The 20,466-nt window shown below is 37.9% G+C and overlaps 2 protein-coding genes across 2 annotated transcripts in view; one reads left to right on the top strand and one right to left on the bottom strand.

The window, feature by feature from the left end:
• The window catches only part of tex9 (testis expressed 9), a 32,589-nt gene extending 28,473 nt beyond the window's left edge, over window positions 1–4,116 (top strand). The window contains exons 11-13 of the mRNA XM_055660964.1: window positions 2,748–2,882; window positions 3,641–3,775; window positions 3,908–4,116. Coding sequence (XP_055516939.1) covers window positions 2,748–2,882; window positions 3,641–3,775; window positions 3,908–3,982 — 345 coding nt within the window. The 3' untranslated portion in view covers window positions 3,983–4,116. The remainder of the gene's footprint in view (window positions 1–2,747; window positions 2,883–3,640; window positions 3,776–3,907) is intronic.
• A 383-nt stretch (window positions 4,117–4,499) lies between these two features.
• mns1 (meiosis-specific nuclear structural 1) lies at window positions 4,500–17,240 on the bottom strand (the record flags this gene model as incomplete). The annotated part of the gene is made up of 10 exons (XM_055660963.1): window positions 4,500–5,824; window positions 7,967–8,092; window positions 8,437–8,694; window positions 9,001–9,108; window positions 9,207–9,423; window positions 10,406–10,635; window positions 11,032–11,134; window positions 12,460–12,587; window positions 14,997–15,218; window positions 17,055–17,240. Coding segments are annotated over 10 exons (1,692 nt in total), but the record flags the coding sequence as incomplete, so codon positions are not given.
• Window positions 17,241–20,466: the final 3,226 nt, after the last annotated feature.

Below are 20,466 nucleotides of genomic sequence, written 5' to 3'. Positions count from 1 at the left end.
AGCTTTCAATGAATTCACTGGTTATTGTCAGGAGCAAGAAGCCCAGGGAAATGTTTCTATTTCCCTGGGCACTGAGATCAATCATGCTTCCCATCTATTTCGGCAGCTGGCAACATCTAAGTGAGTATGGACCAGGAATCAAACTGGAAACTTCAGCTCTGCAGCCTTTAGTGCTCTCATTAAGGATTAGTTATTTAGATACACTGCAGGCCAATATTATTTTTCTCAATCAAAACTGAAGTATTAATATTCTAAAGCTGTTTTGGAATTTATATGAAAGATTGGATATAGTTACTGAACTATTCTTAGGCAATGAAATATGATGCCAAATTGGAAATATTACTTGTTACTGCCATCTTATGGTTAGGAATGGAAAATGTACTTTCTATTTTAAGGTTTTCTGCATCCTCCCAGAGTTATACAAAATGGGTAATGCATGGATTATCATTACATTGAGCATAATAAGTAGTAGTTTATTTCTACAGAATTATTTTAATCATGTATTTTGCTAAATTTAAAACTATGCATGTCCCTGACGGAGTTGGCATTTTTTAGGCTGCCTTCTTGAAATGTGGTTTGATGCTGAGAAGATTGCTGGACCAGTTTAAAGGCTTTGAAGGTAGACACCAAGTGTTGGAGTAACTCAGCGGGAAACACCACCCATCCTTTTTCTCCAGAGATGCTGCCTGACCCACTGAGTTACTTCAGCACTTTGATATAAGCTAGCATCTGCAGTTGTTTGCTTCTACATGAAAGGGTGTGAAGACTGAATCATGTTGGTGTGGAACTTGTGTGACAGAAAGACCAGTTTGGATAAGATCAGTGGGTCAGTGGGATCGCACCATGAAGAAGAGTAGAGCATACAGAACCAAAGAGGACCCAGTGGGAATATACAAGTGTGATTACTTGACCATTATTTGACATGATTTCATTTATAAATTTACTTTGCAAAAGTAAAAGACAGGAGGAAGTATTAATTCCATTATGAAAATTCCTTGTATGTTGCAAGACGTACTTGGCTAATAAAATATGATTGTGATTATGATTATTATGATGATGTCTATGTAGATGCAATGATAATTGGGGGGGCAACTGGTGAAAGATTTCTAAGTGATATTCCAGATATTGTTATCACTCAGAGACGAGTTGTTCATGGACAACCTAGGCAGTTAAGGTAGAAACAAAGAACTACAGATGCTGGTTTATACCAAAAATAGATACAAAGTCAGTGGGTCAAGCAGCAACTCTGGAGAAAAAAGATGGATAACGTTTCGGCTTGGGACCATTCTTCAAACTGTTGCGATTCTTCAACTCTAGAGTAACTCAGATGGGAAACATCACTCATCCTTTTTCTCCAGAGATCCTGCCTGACCTGCTGGGTCACTTCAGCACTTTGTGTCTATCTAGGCTGTTAAATATCACTTTGGACTTGCTCTCAATCCTTGCTGGTGATAAAGGCTATCATGTCATACTAACCTACTTGTGAAATATGTGGGAGAATACAACAGATCTGAAAGCTGTTGTGATGAGTACTACAGAGATCCTGTAGTGTAGGCAGTGGAAACATATTTAAAAAAAATCAAAATAGACCTTATTCAAGTAATAAATATATACAAAATACAGGAACCGTGCAAAAAATTAATCTGACATTCTCGGAGGCTATACAAACATTCAATACTGTTTTGCACAAATTACACAAATTTATCCCCCGTATTTCTGTGTGCTGACAGTCTGCTATGTTGGATTTGATTTGGCAACATGGCTTTTGTTATATATATGCTACACATGTCTGTTGGGTATACGCATATTTATCAGCAAGGACCTGCATGAATCCTGTGGCAATCATCACACCACAGTTGATAATTGACGTTAAGGAAAGAGCGTTCACATCACGGCCCTGTTTCCACCAATCTTTCCACCACTACGCACAAGAAGCGCAAGACACCATTGTATGCAGATGCTGAGAAGTGTGTTAGATCAAGGTAAATTGAAGTAGATTCCTCTTCTGCTGCAGGATGGTGCATCGTTGACAAGCAACACCCACATTGTAATGCGCAAGTAGTGATTTGTATCCTGTGTAGGAAAGAACTGCAGATGCTGGTTTAAATCGAAGATAGACACAAAATGCTGGAGTAACTCAGCGGGAGAGGCAGCATCTCTGGAGAGAAGGAATGGGTGACATTTCGGGTCGAGACCCTTCTTCGGACTGATGATCTTCAGACCCATCTTCAGACTGATTTTTATCCTGCCTTGTGTAAGACTGAGCTAAGAGCTATATTATATATTTTTTAATTATTTTGTAACAGCTGTACAACATGCCTCAATGGTGCAATAGATATTGTACACCAAGCACAGATATTTGCCAACATTTGTTTCATGCCTATTCATGAACCTGGCCAAATGAAAGTGTTTGAATATCAAAAAATCATGTCAAGATCTTTCCCCTACCAAATTGTTGGTTGTGGTTTTGGGTCATTTAATAATGTAATTAGCATTTTAAAATCCAGATATTGAAGGGCCTATAGCTTAAAATCAATATTTCTTACTTTCTTCCATCAGATAATGTCTCGATAAAAAAGAGCCAGCAAATTGGCTCAGTGACTTTTTTCAGAAATGCTTTACATACATGCAGAGTTTGATAGGTTTTTATGTAAAAGTGAAATATTATAAATAATGTATCTTTTAATATTTTGATGTTGTATAAGTGAACATTCAGTGACTTCTTCATCATGTAATTGTTATCCTAGGAATTAGAGACCCAGAAAAGAGCCCAGAAGCAATTTGTAACAAACCACAATGCCACAGAGGTTCGTCTGAATCGGGCATTAGAAGAGACCGACAAATACAAGGCGGAGCTTAATAAAGTGAAGCAAAGTAATAAGGTAAGATAAAGATATTGGGGGAAATGATCAATTCCACATTCAGCCACTCTTGAGGGCACCGTTGAGAGAAGAGTCACTCAAGCCTTGAATCCTTTTCTACCCAAACTCCCTGAATTTAAGGTACATTTAAACAGGTAAAAGGATAGTCACGGTTTAGAGGGATATGGGTCAAAGGTGGGCAAATGGGATGCATAGATGGGCATCTTGATCGGTATGGACGAGCTGGGCCAAAGGCCCCATGTCTGTGGTTTTGATTGACTTTTAAGCATCCAAGGTGGTTTATCAGTGTTGAGGATTACTTGTTTCCACTCCAGTCCTGTGGGTCTAGATGAGACTGACATGGGAACAAAAATGCTTTAGGATCACTGAAATTTTAGTTTCTATCTCCATGTATGGCATCTACCTTTTCTATTTCCATCATTCTTGGTAACCTTGCATTTGTACTGATTCTTTTCTGTATATTTTCTTCATTTCCTTAGCTGCCAATTTTTGTTCTAGGTCATCTGATAGTCTGACACTAAGGCAGCTCATTACTTGCTTATTTTACCAATTGAATGGTATTGTGGTAATTCATCCAAAGAAGCTACTAAATACCAGCTCTCAGAGTCCTCGAGGAACATGGTATTTATTTGCATTGTCCACTGGATTCAGACTGCTGAAAGTGCTCTGCCCCTCTCCATTATTTCAAATTGGAAGGTGCTTGACTGGACAAAACTAAAATAAAAGTAATGTAATACATGCTAATTTCTTATGTGCAGGACATAACTAATCAAGAAAAACTAACAATTGAACAGCTGAAGTTAGAAAACAATAAGTTGGAAAAGCAGAAAAATGAGCTTATGACTGGCTTTAAGAAACAGATGAAGTTGATAGACATCTTAAAAAGGCAAAAGGTATGATGTGAAAATGAGAGAAGCGGCAATTGGTAACCTTGCCATTTTTGGAAATTAAGAATATTAAAATAATCTGGTGATTGAATGGTATTATCATAGCACTAACAGATCTCAACTGTGTTTTTTTTAAAGATGCATGTGGAAGCTGCTAAACTGCTCTCCTTCACTGAGGAAGAATTTATTAAAGCATTGGAATGGGGAAACTGATTGGAAGAAAAGGCAGAGTAATAACTTAATATTGTAAACCATACATTTGAATGCAATTTCAAGTTTGCAAAATCTATTCATGTTTTAATATTATACAATTATTTGAATGAAATAAAGATATTTTCTACATTTTTTATTTCCTTTTTCTCTTTATCGTACTTGTCTATTAAATATCGGATGTTTACTTGCTGCAAACCTGACGATTGTCTGCATACTTCTCTATTAAATCCCAAATCTTGAAATGGTACATGGGTTTTCATAATTAGCCTCTAATATCTGATTGCCTGAAGTGACCCAGATTGACAGCAGAAGACCTGTTGGCTAATTTTACTTCCTACATTTTCATTTATTTTCCTTTGAAGTCACTGGTGTTCGTTCATACTTTTCCATGACTAAGTCAAGTGACTTAAATTGTTTCGGTTTTAAAGTATTTAAATGTCATCTATGAATAAGGACAATAGAAAATTCAACTGGGGATCAAGCACTTCAATCCAGCACTGTATTCCTAGTCATCTTTTTTTACAACTCACCATCATTATAATCGTTGAAAACATTAGCGACGCAGTGGTTCTGGTTTCCGACGGGAACGGTGATGGACGCACCACACATCTCTGTTCTCCATGCAGCTGGCAAGCCCCTCTTTTGTCTCTACATGAGTCTCTCAGTAACGTCTTCAGCATCATCTTGATGGTCCGTCCCGGGTCACGTCTTTCATGGGTGGGTTCCCACATCACAACCTTGTTTGTTGGCATTTGTGGGTTGCGGTGGCAGTGACCAGCAAGCCTTTTTACAACTAAATTCACCAAACAACTGTTAATAATGGGTTGGACACTTAGTTAGCCTAGTGATCAGAGGAAACATCTATTCCATTTTTCTCGAAATGCCAAAGATGCAGAAATCAGTATGGCCATTTCTTGATCACTGTAAACCGATTTTTCTATTCTGTAGCACATCACAGATAAGCATCACCTACACAGTTATGAGATTGATTTTGTTGTGGTTAACAAATTCCTGTATTGATAGGAATGAATGTCAATTTGTTCTGATTTCTTGCAATATAATCCAAATGTAGATCACCTACGTTGTGCAGTTCATATCAATTTTTCAATGCAAGCAGCTGCAATATGCCATGACTCAATCTGAATTTAATAAATCTCTTCCTCTCACAGATTAAATCAATTCTTGTAACAATTGTAGCACTGTGTGAAGATACAAGGCACTGCTTTATGTAATTTTAACATGTTTTGGACTAGGCAGACACATGGAATTAGTTATGCTGATCTCAAAACTCAAAGTATGTGAGAGGATTTAGATCATTCAAAGAGAAGTCAATGATTAAGCTACCTCTAGTGCGAACTTCTGTTACTCCACTGGTCCAGAATGTGTGCATATTTTTCCTCCACTCTATGCTTTCAGTTAAGCTGATAGTTGACCATAAGACAATATATTGCACGTATGAATTTTTTTTCAAACTTCCTTGGATTCCAGTAATTCCCCATCAACTTCAAAACCAATATTTATTATGCTATATTCCACTTCTTTTAAAACATTTTTATTGTAATTAAACTTTATTCATAATATTTATGATATATGCTTTCAATATTCATATCAGATACATTTCAACTGCGATTAAATAGGAATCAATATAATTTTATATCCAAGTGCAACTGAGCTGTTTGAGATGGCTACGTAGGTTGTGGTTGTACGAAATGTAATACGACAATGGGATCAGGTCTGACAATTCCACCCTTCATCTGAAGACAGATTGGCATTTCCTTTCTTGAAAGTCTCTTTGAAGGCATTATCAAACAGATCAAGGTCATGTTCATCTTTAAATATCCCCTGTCAAAGACACGTATAAAAACAATTAGCTTAACCAACACAACAATAACACTACCATCTTAATAATATTTATACAATAAGCCCAGTTGAAGTGTGGCCAAGAGGGCACACCAATGCCTCTACTACGTTGGAAGGTTAGGAAGTTTGGCATGTCCCCAACTATCCTCACTAACTTCCACATGAGTGCTGTAGAAAGCATTTTATAGGGTTGCATCGCAGCATGGCTAGAGAACAGCAGCATCCAAGACTGCAAGGAATTGCAGAGAGTTATGGACGTAGCCCAGACCATCGCGCAAATCAACCTTCCTTCCATGAACACCATCTACACTTCACGCTGCCTCAGGAAGGGGAGGAGACAGCAAGGGCTAACAAAATTGGGAGAATTCAATGTTCATGCCCGCCCGCCGGACCCTATCAGTCTGAAGAAGGGTTTCAGCCCGAAACGTTACCTATTTCCTTCGCTCCATAGATGCTGCTGCACCCGCTGAATTTCTCCAGCATTTTTGTGTACCTTCGATTTTCCAGCATCTGCAGTTCCTTCTTGAACACATCCATTCACACTAGTTCTATGTTATTCCATTTTCTCTTCCACTCCCTGCACACAAAGTGCAATTTACAGAGGCCAATTGACCTACAAACCCACATGTCTTTGGGACGAGGAAAGAAACTGGAGCACCTGAATAAACCCATGTGGTCACAAGGAGAACATACAAACTGCACACAGACCCCACACATCAATCTGTAGGCATGCTCTTCCGCAGTCCGAAAAGGCACTATCAATATGCTTGATGTTGACACTTTTTTGCCATTCTCCTTTATTGACCCCTCCCCCCTTCCTCATCACCCCACAACTGATGTTAGTATTGCTAACTAATCTAGACTAGTAACAGCTTTCCTTCATTCCAATTCACTTGTTGAGAAAACATTTTCTCAAATTATTTATCTTTCTAGAATTCTCTAATATATCCCAAATGTCCTCTATTTTATCATTTAGCTGTGCAATACTATTTAGAAGCATTACATTAACCATGAAAACCTTTCCACCTCATTGTAAGCTGCTTTGATAACACAACTGTTATTGTCTCAAAAAGTAGAAAATACAGGTAGATGGTTAATGCTTTCAAAACTTGATACTATTATATCTCATCTTAAATTCTAATTCCATGTCAGTGAACTTTTTCAGACAGAGTGGTCTAGGTCATGTGTTGCTTAATCACAAGGTTGATTTCTTCATTTCAAATTTTGCAAAATTATTTTGGAAATATCCCCTCTCTATATTCCTGGTTCATCTGCCAAATAATTATTCTATAAACCTCCCACTTTTATAATTCATAAATTAATAATCCAGAGTATCACGACCTGTCTAAGATACTTGAATATTTTGGTGAGAGAACTTTGGTGCAAGTACAGACTCCCGATTCAATGATAATCAACTTTGTTCTCTATTGATATTGGACCCATCCTTTGAAATTCCCCTGCTCTTCAAATAAGCTTTATAGCTTACTTAAGATATATTTTACATCTTAAAAACTTCAGAGTCGCAAGTGTAGTCCTTCTGAAACCTTGTATTCATTTACTGCAGCCTCAAAGTGATGGGAACTGTGGGTGTGCATCGTCAAAAATATGAATCTGGAATTTGAGGTTGCAGCAACAAATGCATTCGTTTTCATCAATGTTTTGTTTCAGTCTTTAGTGAAAATGTTTTTGTTTTGTTTCAAATCAAAATGTAGTAAAAGACCAGGAAATAATTCCTTTCCTTTACAGAATGACATTATACAATTGAAACAGAAAGCTACAGGTACAAATTACCTGCCTACTTCTTTGTTATACCAGTGTGTGGTGGAAAAACAATAGGTTTATAATTGAAGATACTTATATCAACATCAATTACTCTACAAGTTTGAACAAGGTAGCAAGCGGACAGAAAAGCTCAGATTTCCCATAACTTCTAAATGTTTCTGCGTTATCTTTGCATGTAGTGAGGAACTCCAGGTCTCTGGGAGAGTGTCACCATCAAATGATGCTTCAATTGTCACTGCTACTATCTGTTAATATCTTAATAAGTTATATTTTCCAAAGAACAAAATCCCCATAATACTGCAATTCATTTTCAAAATTAATAGTATTTCTCATGTGACATACCTTTGGAAGGTAACCAAGCAGCTTACTGGCATGCAGTTTGAGAAGTTTCTGCCTTTCTTCCTCAATTACAGCCTGAAGAGCTGCCTCCCTCTTCTCTTCTTGCTGGCGTGCTTCAAGTTCTCGTTTCTATTAAGAAGATATTAATCAGAATTCACTGAAAGCCATTTATTCAGAAACAGATTCTTGCTTTCTCACAATTAGAAAGTTGTGCAACACTGACTGAATTTGGACAAGTGTCACACCTTTGAAATACAATTTATATTTAAAAAACATCTTCCCTGGTTTGAATACATGCACATTTACACTGCGGAGGTGCAGTCCAGATTTTCTGTAAAGGAATTTCAAATCTTGCTAAATCAAATCCCCCCAAAATATTATTCAATATCAATTTGCATGGAGCATTAATTATTATGTAGTATAAAATGGGAAACAAAGTAATAATTGAATTTCAAGTAAAGTTCACAACATACTCTGTTATTTTCAAATTGTTCGCGTCGATCTGCAAGGATTTCCTCCACAGCCCTCTTATGTTCAAGCTGTTTCATACGCCGTTTCTGTGCATTCATCTGCTCAATACGGTCATCCTCGGCAAGTTTGGCCAACATCTTTCTCCGTAGCTCATCTTCTTCCTCCTTCTCTGCCTGTAGGCGCTTCTGTTTGAAAGCCAATTGCTCTTGGTATGTCTTTTGTAATTCAAGCCGTTGACGAATTTGCTTTTCCATCTCTGCCTGCAAAAACAAATATAAACTTGTTACACTTGTTGCATTATCATCCGGTATAATTGGACCTCTGCTGCACAATGAAGAAGAGTGACGATGTATTTGATATGATGTCATTGAGAATTACCAATTACTTTCTCAGGTCAGTTTCTTACCATAGTGGACATATATAAGTACAACAGGCTCAATTTGATTGGCATCTTTCAGCAAAAATACAATATTTGCACATTTTAATAATCTTGTTTCAACCCGCACAATGCCACAAACAATGCAACTCTTGGTAATAAACTGGTGAGAAGTCTTTCTGATACTAACAATTTGTTGCTGTCTATGAGCTTCTTCCACTTTTTCAAGGTACAATTCTTGACGGACATTTTCCATATCTTCACGTTCGTGCTGTTGTTTTTCAATTTCTGCAGCAAGCTGTAGGGAAGAAAATGCCAGTTATTTGTTAGAAATTTATAAAATGAGTATGTATAATATGTAAATCATGACAGACTAAGCAAACAAATTTATCCTACCTTTTGGTACAGCATTTCTTTATGATCATCTTGTTCTCGAACTCTTGCCATCCGTTCATCCTCTCTGCTCTTTTGTGCATTGGCAAACTCCAAAATCTTTCTGTTCTCGGCTTCCATTTTTTCCCGTTCCATTTGTTTCCATTCAGCTCGCTGCTTCTGGAACTCCTCAACATACCTCTGAGTTTCCCTCATCTTCTGCATCTTCAGCTCCCTTTCCCTATTCAAAAAGAGTGGATTAACATAAAAGTTGGGACAGATTAGTATTTTTAATATCACAAGAATTTCGGAACACAAATATTAACAATTTTTGAATGAAATGTTTAAAACTCCATCCACTATCGCAGTGTGAATTGGTCCTCATGCCTTTCTCTAAAAACAGAAGAGAAATACTTATTGAGTACCTTACCCATCTCCTGTGGCTCCACAGAGTTGACCGCTTTGATTCCTGAGGGGTTAAATTCTCTCGCTGGTTACCCTTTTTCCCTCTATGTACCGGTAGTTATAAAATCTTTTGGGATTATTCTTAATCTTACTTGACAGAGCCATCTCCAGTCCCCTTTTTGCCCTCCTGACTGCCTTTTTTTAGCTTATTCCTCTAGATTTTTTTTCTGACTGACAACCACATAATCAGCACCTATTGAAAAAAGGACACTGAAGAATCCATGTGATCTATCTTGTCCAATACATAATGTAAGAATATTTAAATCTATTCTGCTTCAGAACAGGTGCTGTCTCAAGCCATACTATTCACAGGGAATTATGCCTTTAGATTACTATATTTGACAACTTGCATATACTCCTTGGGCGCACCCGTTTCAACTGATCTTCCTGTTTACTATATTGCCATCATCAAGTTCAACTGAAGCACATCAAATGCTGTCCCCATTGATACTATTTTGTTAGCAATTTTGACTAATGGTCAATCTCACTTTAAATGCATCTGAAAGGATATGGAATTAAATGTAAAACTTTGATATTAATTTATGACACTCGGCAGAGGCCATAATGTCTGATCAAAAACATTAATCCCACCTCTTTAACACCAGAGATAATTTAATGTTACATTTGACTGAAACTGGAGATTATCTTGGAAGACATTTCAGAGAAAGATAATTACCCAAACACAGAAATATATTCTTACATTACACGGCTTCTTTTAAACAAAGTTCAAGAAAGTAATTACTTGCAATAGAGCTTACCTATGATCTTCATCATAGATTTTCCTTACAATTTCATCAATCCTTAGTTTATCTTTTAGGAATTCATCATATTCTTCCTGTCTCCTTTGTTCATTTTCATCAACTTGTTTTCCAAGATCCTTCTGATATCTCACGGATTGTTCAACGCGTTTCTGTTCTTCCTTGGCCCGCTCTACTATGGCTCTTTCATTTTCCTTCTTCATTAATTTAGCAAGCTCAGCCTCACGTTTCTAGTTTAAAAAGACAAATTATTCATTTTCCCCAGCGGTTCTGAATTTTATTTGATCAGACTGATTTTACTTTTTGAAAAAGCTAAAGCTTTTTACTTCTAAAGTTGTTTTGAACTCTGTACAACCTATAACGCATTTTAGGAGACATATTTTGCAAATGAAAGGCATAGCTTTAGTCAAGCTACATTGTTAATTTAAGCTAAAACACAAGCAACATATTCCTAATGTACTAGCATTTGAAATTAGTTTACATTCTGATATGTCTGGAAAAGAGAAAAAAAATCTAATATAGGGAGTACTTTTAGGAAGCACAATATAATAAAAATAGTTAAATATTTCAAAGTATTTCCAAAAAAGTTAAATATTTCAATATCCATCTTAACGCATAATACTTACTATCTTCTCAAAACGATCTGCTTCTTTTTCAGCTATCTGCGCAGCTCTTTCTCTGTTCACGTAAGCAGCCTTTAACTTGGCTTCTAGTTCACGAAGCTCAATACTAAATTTTGAAATGAAGGAACACAAGAAGAAATCATAAGATAATAACTAATTGAAATAGGAAGACAACACAAAAGGATGACTCGGCCGCTGAGGTCTGCCTTCCAATACAATACGATCGTGGCTGATTTACACCATTCCCAGCTCCTCTTTCCTAATTCCCACACACATAAACACACAATTTCCTAATCTTTCTAAAGTTTATCTACCTCCACTTTAAATACTTCTAATGCACTAGCCTCTACAACTCTTTGGGGTAAATAAACCGGAGATTCACCACTTCCATTTTAAGTGACCCTTGTCTCGTAACTCTGAACCCTCATTTGACTCTTTCTGACTAATGAGAACCTCTCAACATCTTGCCTACTATGCCTTCAGGATCTTCTGCATCTCAATAAGGTAATTCTTCATTCTTCCAACCTCTTACCCAATCTGCGTAGCCTCAATTAATAGGAGGTGACTTGGATAGGTTGGGTTCTAAAAAATATGTTAAAGGGGACTTGAGAGGCAACTTTTTCCACACAAAGGATGGCGAGTAAATGGAACAAACTGCCACAAAGAAGCTGTAGAGGCAAATACAATTACAATGCTTAAAAGGCAACTGAACAAGTTCATGGATAAGATAGCTTTAGAGAGATATGAACACAGTTTGCACTTGTTTTCTTTGGAAGATGAAAGGTCTGGACCCAAAATAACTATCCCTTTGCCTCCACTGATGCTGCCTGACCCACTGGGTAATGCCTGCAGTTTGTTTGTTGTGCCAAGGCCCAGCATCTATGTCTCAAGAACTTTTTTAAATAGCAGTATTGAGAATGTATGGAAGCACTATATAAACATGACAACTTGTCCGTTTTCTCAGAAATGCTGCCTCATTTTCTTTGCAATTACAGTTTATACAATGAAAGCTAACACAGAAGCAAGGAAGAGAAACAAGGTAGGTGAACAAATATTAAAAGGTTGGTCAGATACGAAACAGGAGTGATTAAATGACAACTGGAGAAGCACCAAAGTGAGGATAATAATGGGACAAGTCATAATATGGATCTGGAGGAGTTGTGCATAAAAACAGAATTATTGTTTTATCCATCTGAGAATTTACATTTACACTTAACCACAAACCACTTTGTAACTGCAGCTTATCTGGGACGTGGGATTTCAATGTTTATTCTTTATTAACAAAATCTTTTTGGCCATCAGTTTTAGTATTTATTTCCAGTGATGCCGTTGTGAGTACCTGAGCCTTCTTAAACATGCTTCAAGAACTAATTAAATAACAGCACTGAGGTAATGGAACAATATATAACATGACATCTTTCTTTAACTTGCCTGTTTTCTCGGACTTGCTGTCTCATTTTTTCATCTTTTAGTTTCTCATACTTTAGTCTTTCAAGCTCCTTGGCTATCCTTTCCTCCTGTTCCAACTGCTTGGCCTTCAGTATTTTTCTCTTTTCTGCCTATTTATGACATCAAATGTCCAGAACAATAAATGGACAAGAAATCACGAACGTCAATCAATGTAAACCCGATCATCAAAAAAACATTTTCAATGATTGATCCAAATTAACAGATTAGCCTTAGAACTTGAACTACAATTAGTTTTACTCAATACAACCAAATTAATCCAAAACTTGTCTAATGTATCCAATTTAACCTCTTAATTAACATTCTAATTACAAGGTCTTCTTGATTATTTGCCAATTTCTCAGTACATCTTATCACCGACTAGACAATGGTCCTGAACTATCATCCACCTAATTGGAGACCCTCAGACTACCTTTTATCAGACTTTATCTTGCACTAAACGTTATTCCCTTTATCCTGCATTTGTGCACTGTGGATGGTTGATTGTAATCATGTATAGACTTTTTGCTGACTGGATAGCACGCAACAAAAAAGCTTTTCGCTGTACCTTGGTACACGTGACAACAATAAACTAAATCCAAAGTCTGGAACAGACGACACCTCATTGCATTATGCACAATTTTTCCTGAAAAAAACCCCATAAACTTATCTAAATTCAGGCTTATATTTTTCTAATTATTTTGTTTCTAATGTCTAGAATTTGTTGCATCACATCTGTAAAACCACAGTCTTTGAGTGCAACATGTTATCCTTAATTACCCATCCTTCAATAGGTTAGACAACATCTGTGATTCCAAAGAAATACTCAGTGGTTGCATCTTTAATGCAATCTTGACTGGTGCAACCCAAAATAAGTTTTTTAAAATTATATTTAACGACAGAACCATTGATTATGTAATTTTAGTGTAATGAAATTTCATTTCCCAATATGAGTGAAGGTCCACTATTTCAAACCTCCACACAAAGCTGTAAGCTATTGTAAGAAATTACAATTAACTGTCAAGAGTGCCTCGGTTCTGTGAACCCTACAGGTCACCACTCAGTCCTGCTCCAATACCTTTTGTGAAGAGAAAGGAAGAACTGAATAACATTCATATAACATGGACACCTACATCAGACTCTTATTTATTGACTATGCTCCTCTTTCAACACCATAATCAAACCAAATTGATCTCCTAATGTTAGGATCTTAGTCTCAACACCCCCCCCCCCCTGCAAATTAATCCTTGATTCCTTTCCCACGGACTGCAATCAGTAAGGATAGGCGACAAAACTTCTTCAATGAGAATTTTCAAAACCAGTGTATTGTAAGTTTCGGCCCCTTACTATTCTCCCTATACACTCACGACTGCACAGTCAAATTCTCCACAACTCCATTTACAAATTTGCTGATGACACCATTGTAGTGGGTCAGTTCCCAAACAATAACAAGACTGTAGCATGGTGTCAAGACAACCTGTCCCTCAAGGCCAGCAAAATAAAGCAGCTAGTTATCAACTTCAGGAGGTAGTGAAGAACATATCCTAGTCTTTATGAATGGTGCTGAAGTGTAGAATGTCTAGAGCTTCACGTTCCTTTGTGTAAATATCACCAAATGTTTGCCCTGATTGGCCAAGAAAACGCACTAATGTCTCTATTTCTACAGATGCATCCTATCTGGATACAACACAGCTTGGTATGAGTCCTGCTCTGCCGCTCTGCCTGAGATCCCAAGAAATTGCAGTTAGTTGTGAATGCAGCCCAGTCCATCACGCAAACCAGCCTTCTCCCACCCCGCAACATTGATTCTGTCTTCCACGATTTTTTACCGAAAATGATTTTTCTTTGTTGCTGTAACACAAGGTTCTGTTCTCTATTTATCCAGGCAAATCATACCATACATGGGTGCATCGCATAGTGCAAACCGGAAAAACAAACAGAGAACAGAACCTAGTTTTTCACTATATCTCAGCACGTGACAATAATGAACCAATTGCCCATTGCTGCTACAACTTTGTCTTTCTTAATTTGTTGACAACACAACTCAAGCCCTCTATTCACAAGATATTGTGAAAGGAACTCGGCATCAAGGCAATCTTAAGCAATCAAGGCAATCAAGGCCAAGAGTACATAAAAAAAAACTACCACATTAAATCAAACTAAATAACACACAAGAGGTGAAGGTGAACATGTTATTGGATAATAATTATATTAAATTAGGTCAACATAGAACAACAGTTTCTTAATACAAAAAGTCAGGGGAGGTAAAAATAGAATTCAAATTACTCAATGATAATTTGGCCAGGATTGTAAAATGTACTTAAGAGGAAGATTTGATAAAATTACTATGGCTTAATACCACTATTGTTATAAAATCTATTGCTATAGTCACACTTTTTGCACTTCTTATACATAGGTCCTATTCTTATGTAATAAAGGAAGTTAATATGAAACACAGCAGTGATGTATTTGTGATTCCAGTGTATTTCACACAGCAATACAAAATCTAGAAATTTGCTCACCTTCATAATTGTTTCTTCCATCATTTTTTCCTGTTCGATCTCCTGTAAAATTCTTTGGAATTGCTTTCGTGATGCCATTTCATCAGCCCTTACTTTTGCCAATATAGACTTTTCTTTACTCAATTTTTCAAGAAATTCTTTATAAATTTCATCCCTATGATTTTGGGACTCTATATTCCTAGCCTGCTGAAGGGCTGCTTCTTTTCTTGGGCAAATTGAAGCCTGTTAATATAAAAGTAGAAAATGCACATTATATTGTAAAACATTGACACAAGCAAAATTATGAAATATTGCATCTTTTTCTTAGACTTTTAGCAAATCAGTGCAAACATGTTTTCATATACGCTTCAATAACTGTTTCACAGAGAAAAAAAATCATGTTTAAATCAAAAGAACAACTAATACGTTCAGCTTCTGTTAAATCAATCATCCATGACACATCTTGGGTAATGATGCAACTGTCAAGAAATTCATTGTTTTAGAAGTTTATGATGTTTTGCATGTAAGAATTTATGAACTAGAAAGCAAAATAGTTCATAAACCTCTTATTAGATGATGCATAAATGGCAGGGAACATTGAATGAATAATCAGTTTGGTGCTCAATGCAACATTCTGCAAAAAGTGTTTCTGTAAATACTACCTATGGTCTACTATGGTGGACCTATTGTCTACCTTTGATTTTTCCAGCATCTGCAGTTCTTTCTTAAACTTTTAACCTATGGTGGAGAGAGTTGGTAATGGCATAGATGTGTAATTTTAACTTTATTCCATTCCATACTGCAAAAACATAGCAGGGACCAGGCAGGCAAGCATTTAAAATAGTTTGTCCACACCGTTCCCAACTTTATGTGGCCAAGTACAAGTTGGAGTACGGGTAACTGAAAAGCCAGCATGATAATCCTCAGACAGCAAGGCTCAGTATTTTCAAACTGAGTACTTCATCAACGTCGGTATAACATTTTGGGCTTCCTTCCCTATATCCTGTGCCTGAGATTCCTCTTGTGAAGTGGCTCCTCCTTGACAGGGGCTGTCAATCTATTTGGAATATTTGGAAAGACAGGGATTGATGAGAGACAATCAGCACAGCTTTATGAATGGGAGATAGCGTCTCATGATTTTGATTGAGATTTTTTGAAGAAGGTAACCAAAAAGGTTGATTAAGGACAGGGCAGTAAACGTTTTCTTTGCAGCAAGCAGTTTGATAAGGTTTAGCACAACAGGTTACTCTGTAGGTTAAATTGCATGAATCCAGGGAGAGCTGGCTAATTGGACACAAAAATGGTGAGGGGAGGGGAGATTTCATACGAACTGGTGGGGAAACATCTTCACACTAAGGGTGGTGGATACATGGAATGAGATGCCAGGGAAAGAGGTTGGCAGGTACAATAACTATATCTAAAAGACATTTGCACAGGTGCATGTATAGGAAAAGTTGAAGATAGAATAGCTTGGCTTTTGCAAGATGGCGTGGATTTCCAATTATGACCTCAGATCTGTCCAGTCTGTCCCATTTAGCACGGTTGAGACTCTTCTGCAGATGATGGAGTAAAGTGAGAAAATGCTGTCGCTATTCTGTCACTCCCCACATCGCCCCTCACGGTTCTTGCATGAGGAAATAGACACAAAAATACTGGAGTAACTCAGCGGGTCAGGCAGCACCTCTGGAGAAAAGAAATAGGTGGCGTTTCGGGTCGAGACCCTTCTTCAGACTCCAGTCTTTTTTCCCCTTTTCTCTATTCATTCTCTCCAGGGATGATACCTGACCCCCGCCCCCGTTGAATTATTCCCGCCTTTTGTGTCTGTCTTCGGTTTAAACCAGCACCCGCAGTTCATCCCTACACATCTTACACGAGGAGTCCGGGTCCATGGGTGTGGCACTGGAGGGCTTCGTGGGCATTTTCTCCATCGGGGTTTGTGACCCATACCCAGGGCAACCATCGGAACTCTTCCGCAGTCCCCCTCAAAAAAAGGAACCAGCCAAAAGATCCAGCAAGTGTCCCGATTATTCCCAGGAGCTGCCACTGTGCCGGGCCGACGCTCTCCCGGGCCTCACTTACCATCTTGGACAGTGATACCGTGGGCAATAGTTTATCGATCACTAACTTCGACGGCGATGCCAAGACAATTCCAGAGCAGCGGCGGTTACCCTGGAAACACCCGGTGCCCCGCTCACCGCCCAGTAACAAGGCCCGTGATTGGCTGCGGGCGGCATTTTGAAGGCGGATTCCGTTGCTGCTCAGCAACGAGATTCAACAGAAGGCGCCGAGCGCTGGGTTGGGAAGGAACTGAACTGCAGATGCTGCTTTATGATCGTAAGTGGAAGGAGCAGAATTAGGCCGTTCGGCCCATCAAGTCTACTCTTGTCCCCACCCACCCCCACCCCTGATCAGTCAAGTCTACTCCGCCATTCAACCGCTGAGTTTCTGGCTGATCTATCTCTCCCTCCTAACCCCATTCTCCTGCCTTCTCCCCACAACTAAGAATCTCCCTCCTAACCCCATTCTTCTGCCTTCTCCCCACAACTAAGAATCTATCTAATTCTAAGGTACACAAAAATGCTGGAGAAACTCAGCGGGTGCAGCAGCATCTATGGAGCTAAGGAAATAGGCAACGTTTCGGGCCGAAACCCTTCTTCAGACTCCAGTCTTTTTTCCCCCCTTTGCTCTCTTCATTCTCTCCAGAGATGATGCCTGACCCCCCCCCCCCCCCCCCCCCGTTGAATTATTGCTGCCTTTTGTGTCTGTCTTCTGTTTTAAACCAGCACCCGCAGTTCATCCCTACACAATAATCTATCTATCTCTGCCTTAAATGTATCCACGGCTTTCTGTGGCAAAGAATTCCACAGATTCACCACCCTCTGACTAAAGAAACCAAAGAATAGACACAAACAACTGGAATAACTCAGCGGGACAGGCAGCATCTCTGGAGAGATCGAGAAGTAAGGTCTCAACCCGAAACGCCACCCATTCCTTTTCTGAACATTTTGAGAAATTGCCTTTTTAGATCTATTTGATTAGGTGTTCAGGACCCCAATTTAACCGTCCCCAAAATATAGTGACAATGATAAGGTACTACACTAATGCTGTAATATTAAAGCCCTAGAACTTAAATCCCATGAACAGTGCAAAAAGTCTGGGTTTTTTCCCTTGTCTAATTTGACATTACGCTGCCCTTTAAACAAGTAGATCATGAATTCAATATCCACTCCAGAACTTGAACAGTTCTGAAATCTCAGTGTAAAATTAATATATGGGGTGGAAAATAAGCATTAGTTTAATTTACAAGGAGGCTTCAGAAGTACTTGAATATTTAAGTGGGTAGGGATTAAATCCATGACCTACTGTGTTAGAGGACATGGCACTGCCATAGACAAGTGTACAATACGTGATACAAGTGTATTATAAATTCCTTGACTGTATGTGGGTATTAAGTTTTGGGGCTTGATCGATATTATCTTTTGCTTCTAAGCCCTGTTGCCCTATTCAACATCACAGTGTTCTACATCCATCATTCTATCAGGCTTCAAATGGGGTAATTGCAGAAACTGATATAGTATTCAGAAATGGATTGATATGTGGCAAGTAACATTTGTGCACAGATGTTCCAGGCAATGATCATCTACAACAAGATAGACCCTCACCATCCACATCACTCAATGGCAGAGTTTTTTTACCCTGAGGGCCACAATTGACCAGCTTACTAAATGGTCCAGCCATATAAATGCTATGGTTATGAGATAAGATAAGAGGCTAGGTATTTTGTGGAAAGTGAGTCGCCTTCACATACACCAAAACCTTTCTATTATCTACAGTCTGATGAAATATTCTTACCTGCCTGGATGAGTATAATTCTAATAACTGTTAAGTTGCTTGACACAATATGCAGCAGTCTTGAATAACATCTTGTCAACCACCCTAAACACCCAACACACCGTGGCTACATTGTGTATCACCTAAAAAATATACTTCAGTTTAGTTTATTTTAGTTCTGAGATACAGAACGGAAACAGGCCCTTCAGCCAACTAAGTCCACACTGACCAGCGATACCCGTACATTAACACTGACCTACACACACTAGGGACAATTTATACTTATACCAAGCCAATTAACCTACAAACCTGTTTGTCGTTGGAGTGTGGGAGGAAACTGAAGATCTCGGAGAAAACCCATGCAGTTACAGGGAGAACGTGCAAGCTCCATACAGATAGCACACATAGTTGGGATCGGACCTGTGCCACCAAGTTGGTTTCCCCAACAGCACCCTTCAAACACATGACCTCCAAGATGAAGAATTATTCCAGTAAGCAGAAAGACCATGAGGAGATTTGGAGGGGAAAACTGAGTCGTGATTTTGTATGTTTCTGGTCACCCTGTTAAAAGAAGGATTTTTTAAACCTCGCTAACTTTTACAATATGACACCGATTGGAACAAAACTTGTTGCACTGCAGCACAGGTGTGTAAGGTGGCGAAAAATCATAGCACTATCGTGTACCATATTTGCGCAAATAGAAAAACCATATAAACCGGAAGAGCACAAGATCAGAGTTTTAGTTATGTCTAGGTAGAGGATAGATAAATTACCTCTAGTCCAGTTTCCAAAAGTGTCAGAGAGCGGTGTTTTGAAGGCTTGGCAGCCTTATGAGTGCTTATTTCTTCAGACAGAATACATATTGAACTAAGGAGCCAAAATTAATTAAAGCAGAAATAATAGTTTTTTTTCCAGAAAACAGTCCAGATTTGTTTTCATATGTAATTGATGTTCAGGAGATACTGGAATTAAATTACTATTAATATCTGGTTAACAGCTAATAGTCTATTAATATTATTTACTTAATGTTTTCTGCTCTTGTATCACTAGGGATCTGCAAACATTTTCTCATGAAGTGATGACTTGATGAATTATGTAATAATTTGAGGGTGAATTGTTTTGAGTCTCTAAGAGATTCTTAGTAACATATTTGATTACATATACAGTATATAATCGTGATAATTGTGGTGGGTAGTTCCTTTCTCTAATGTTTAAATATCAGTGTGCAATGTGGAACATAGATAAAACTCTCAAAACAATTATAGTCACATATTGTACATTAATTAATTGTACAATCTAAAAAAAAATTGGAGAATAGGCTGAATTATCACAATAAACTTTGCTTTTTTTAACATTAATAATGGTAATTTTTCACGTGCTACATCTAACCCCATGGGGCATGGATATAGTAATGTTTTGAGCAAATAAATGATCACACAACATAATTCTCTAGATTTAAACTAATTGATGCTTAAAGGAGCATTATTATCACAAACTATTACTCAACAAATTAAAGTAAAGTCAATTAATCTTATTGGTTTATGACTACAATGCTGAATTGTAACATGAGGAAAACTGGCTTATTTTAAATATCTATCTATATATTACTAAAACTCTCATCTTGAGGTGCGCGCCTGTGTGACAGGGACCCAATGGGTTT

This window comes from Leucoraja erinacea, chromosome 33 (genome assembly GCF_028641065.1).
Source record: "Leucoraja erinacea ecotype New England chromosome 33, Leri_hhj_1, whole genome shotgun sequence".
NCBI lineage: Eukaryota > Metazoa > Chordata > Chondrichthyes > Rajiformes > Rajidae > Leucoraja > Leucoraja erinaceus.
This window is presented reverse-complemented; position numbering and strand designations above follow the sequence as displayed.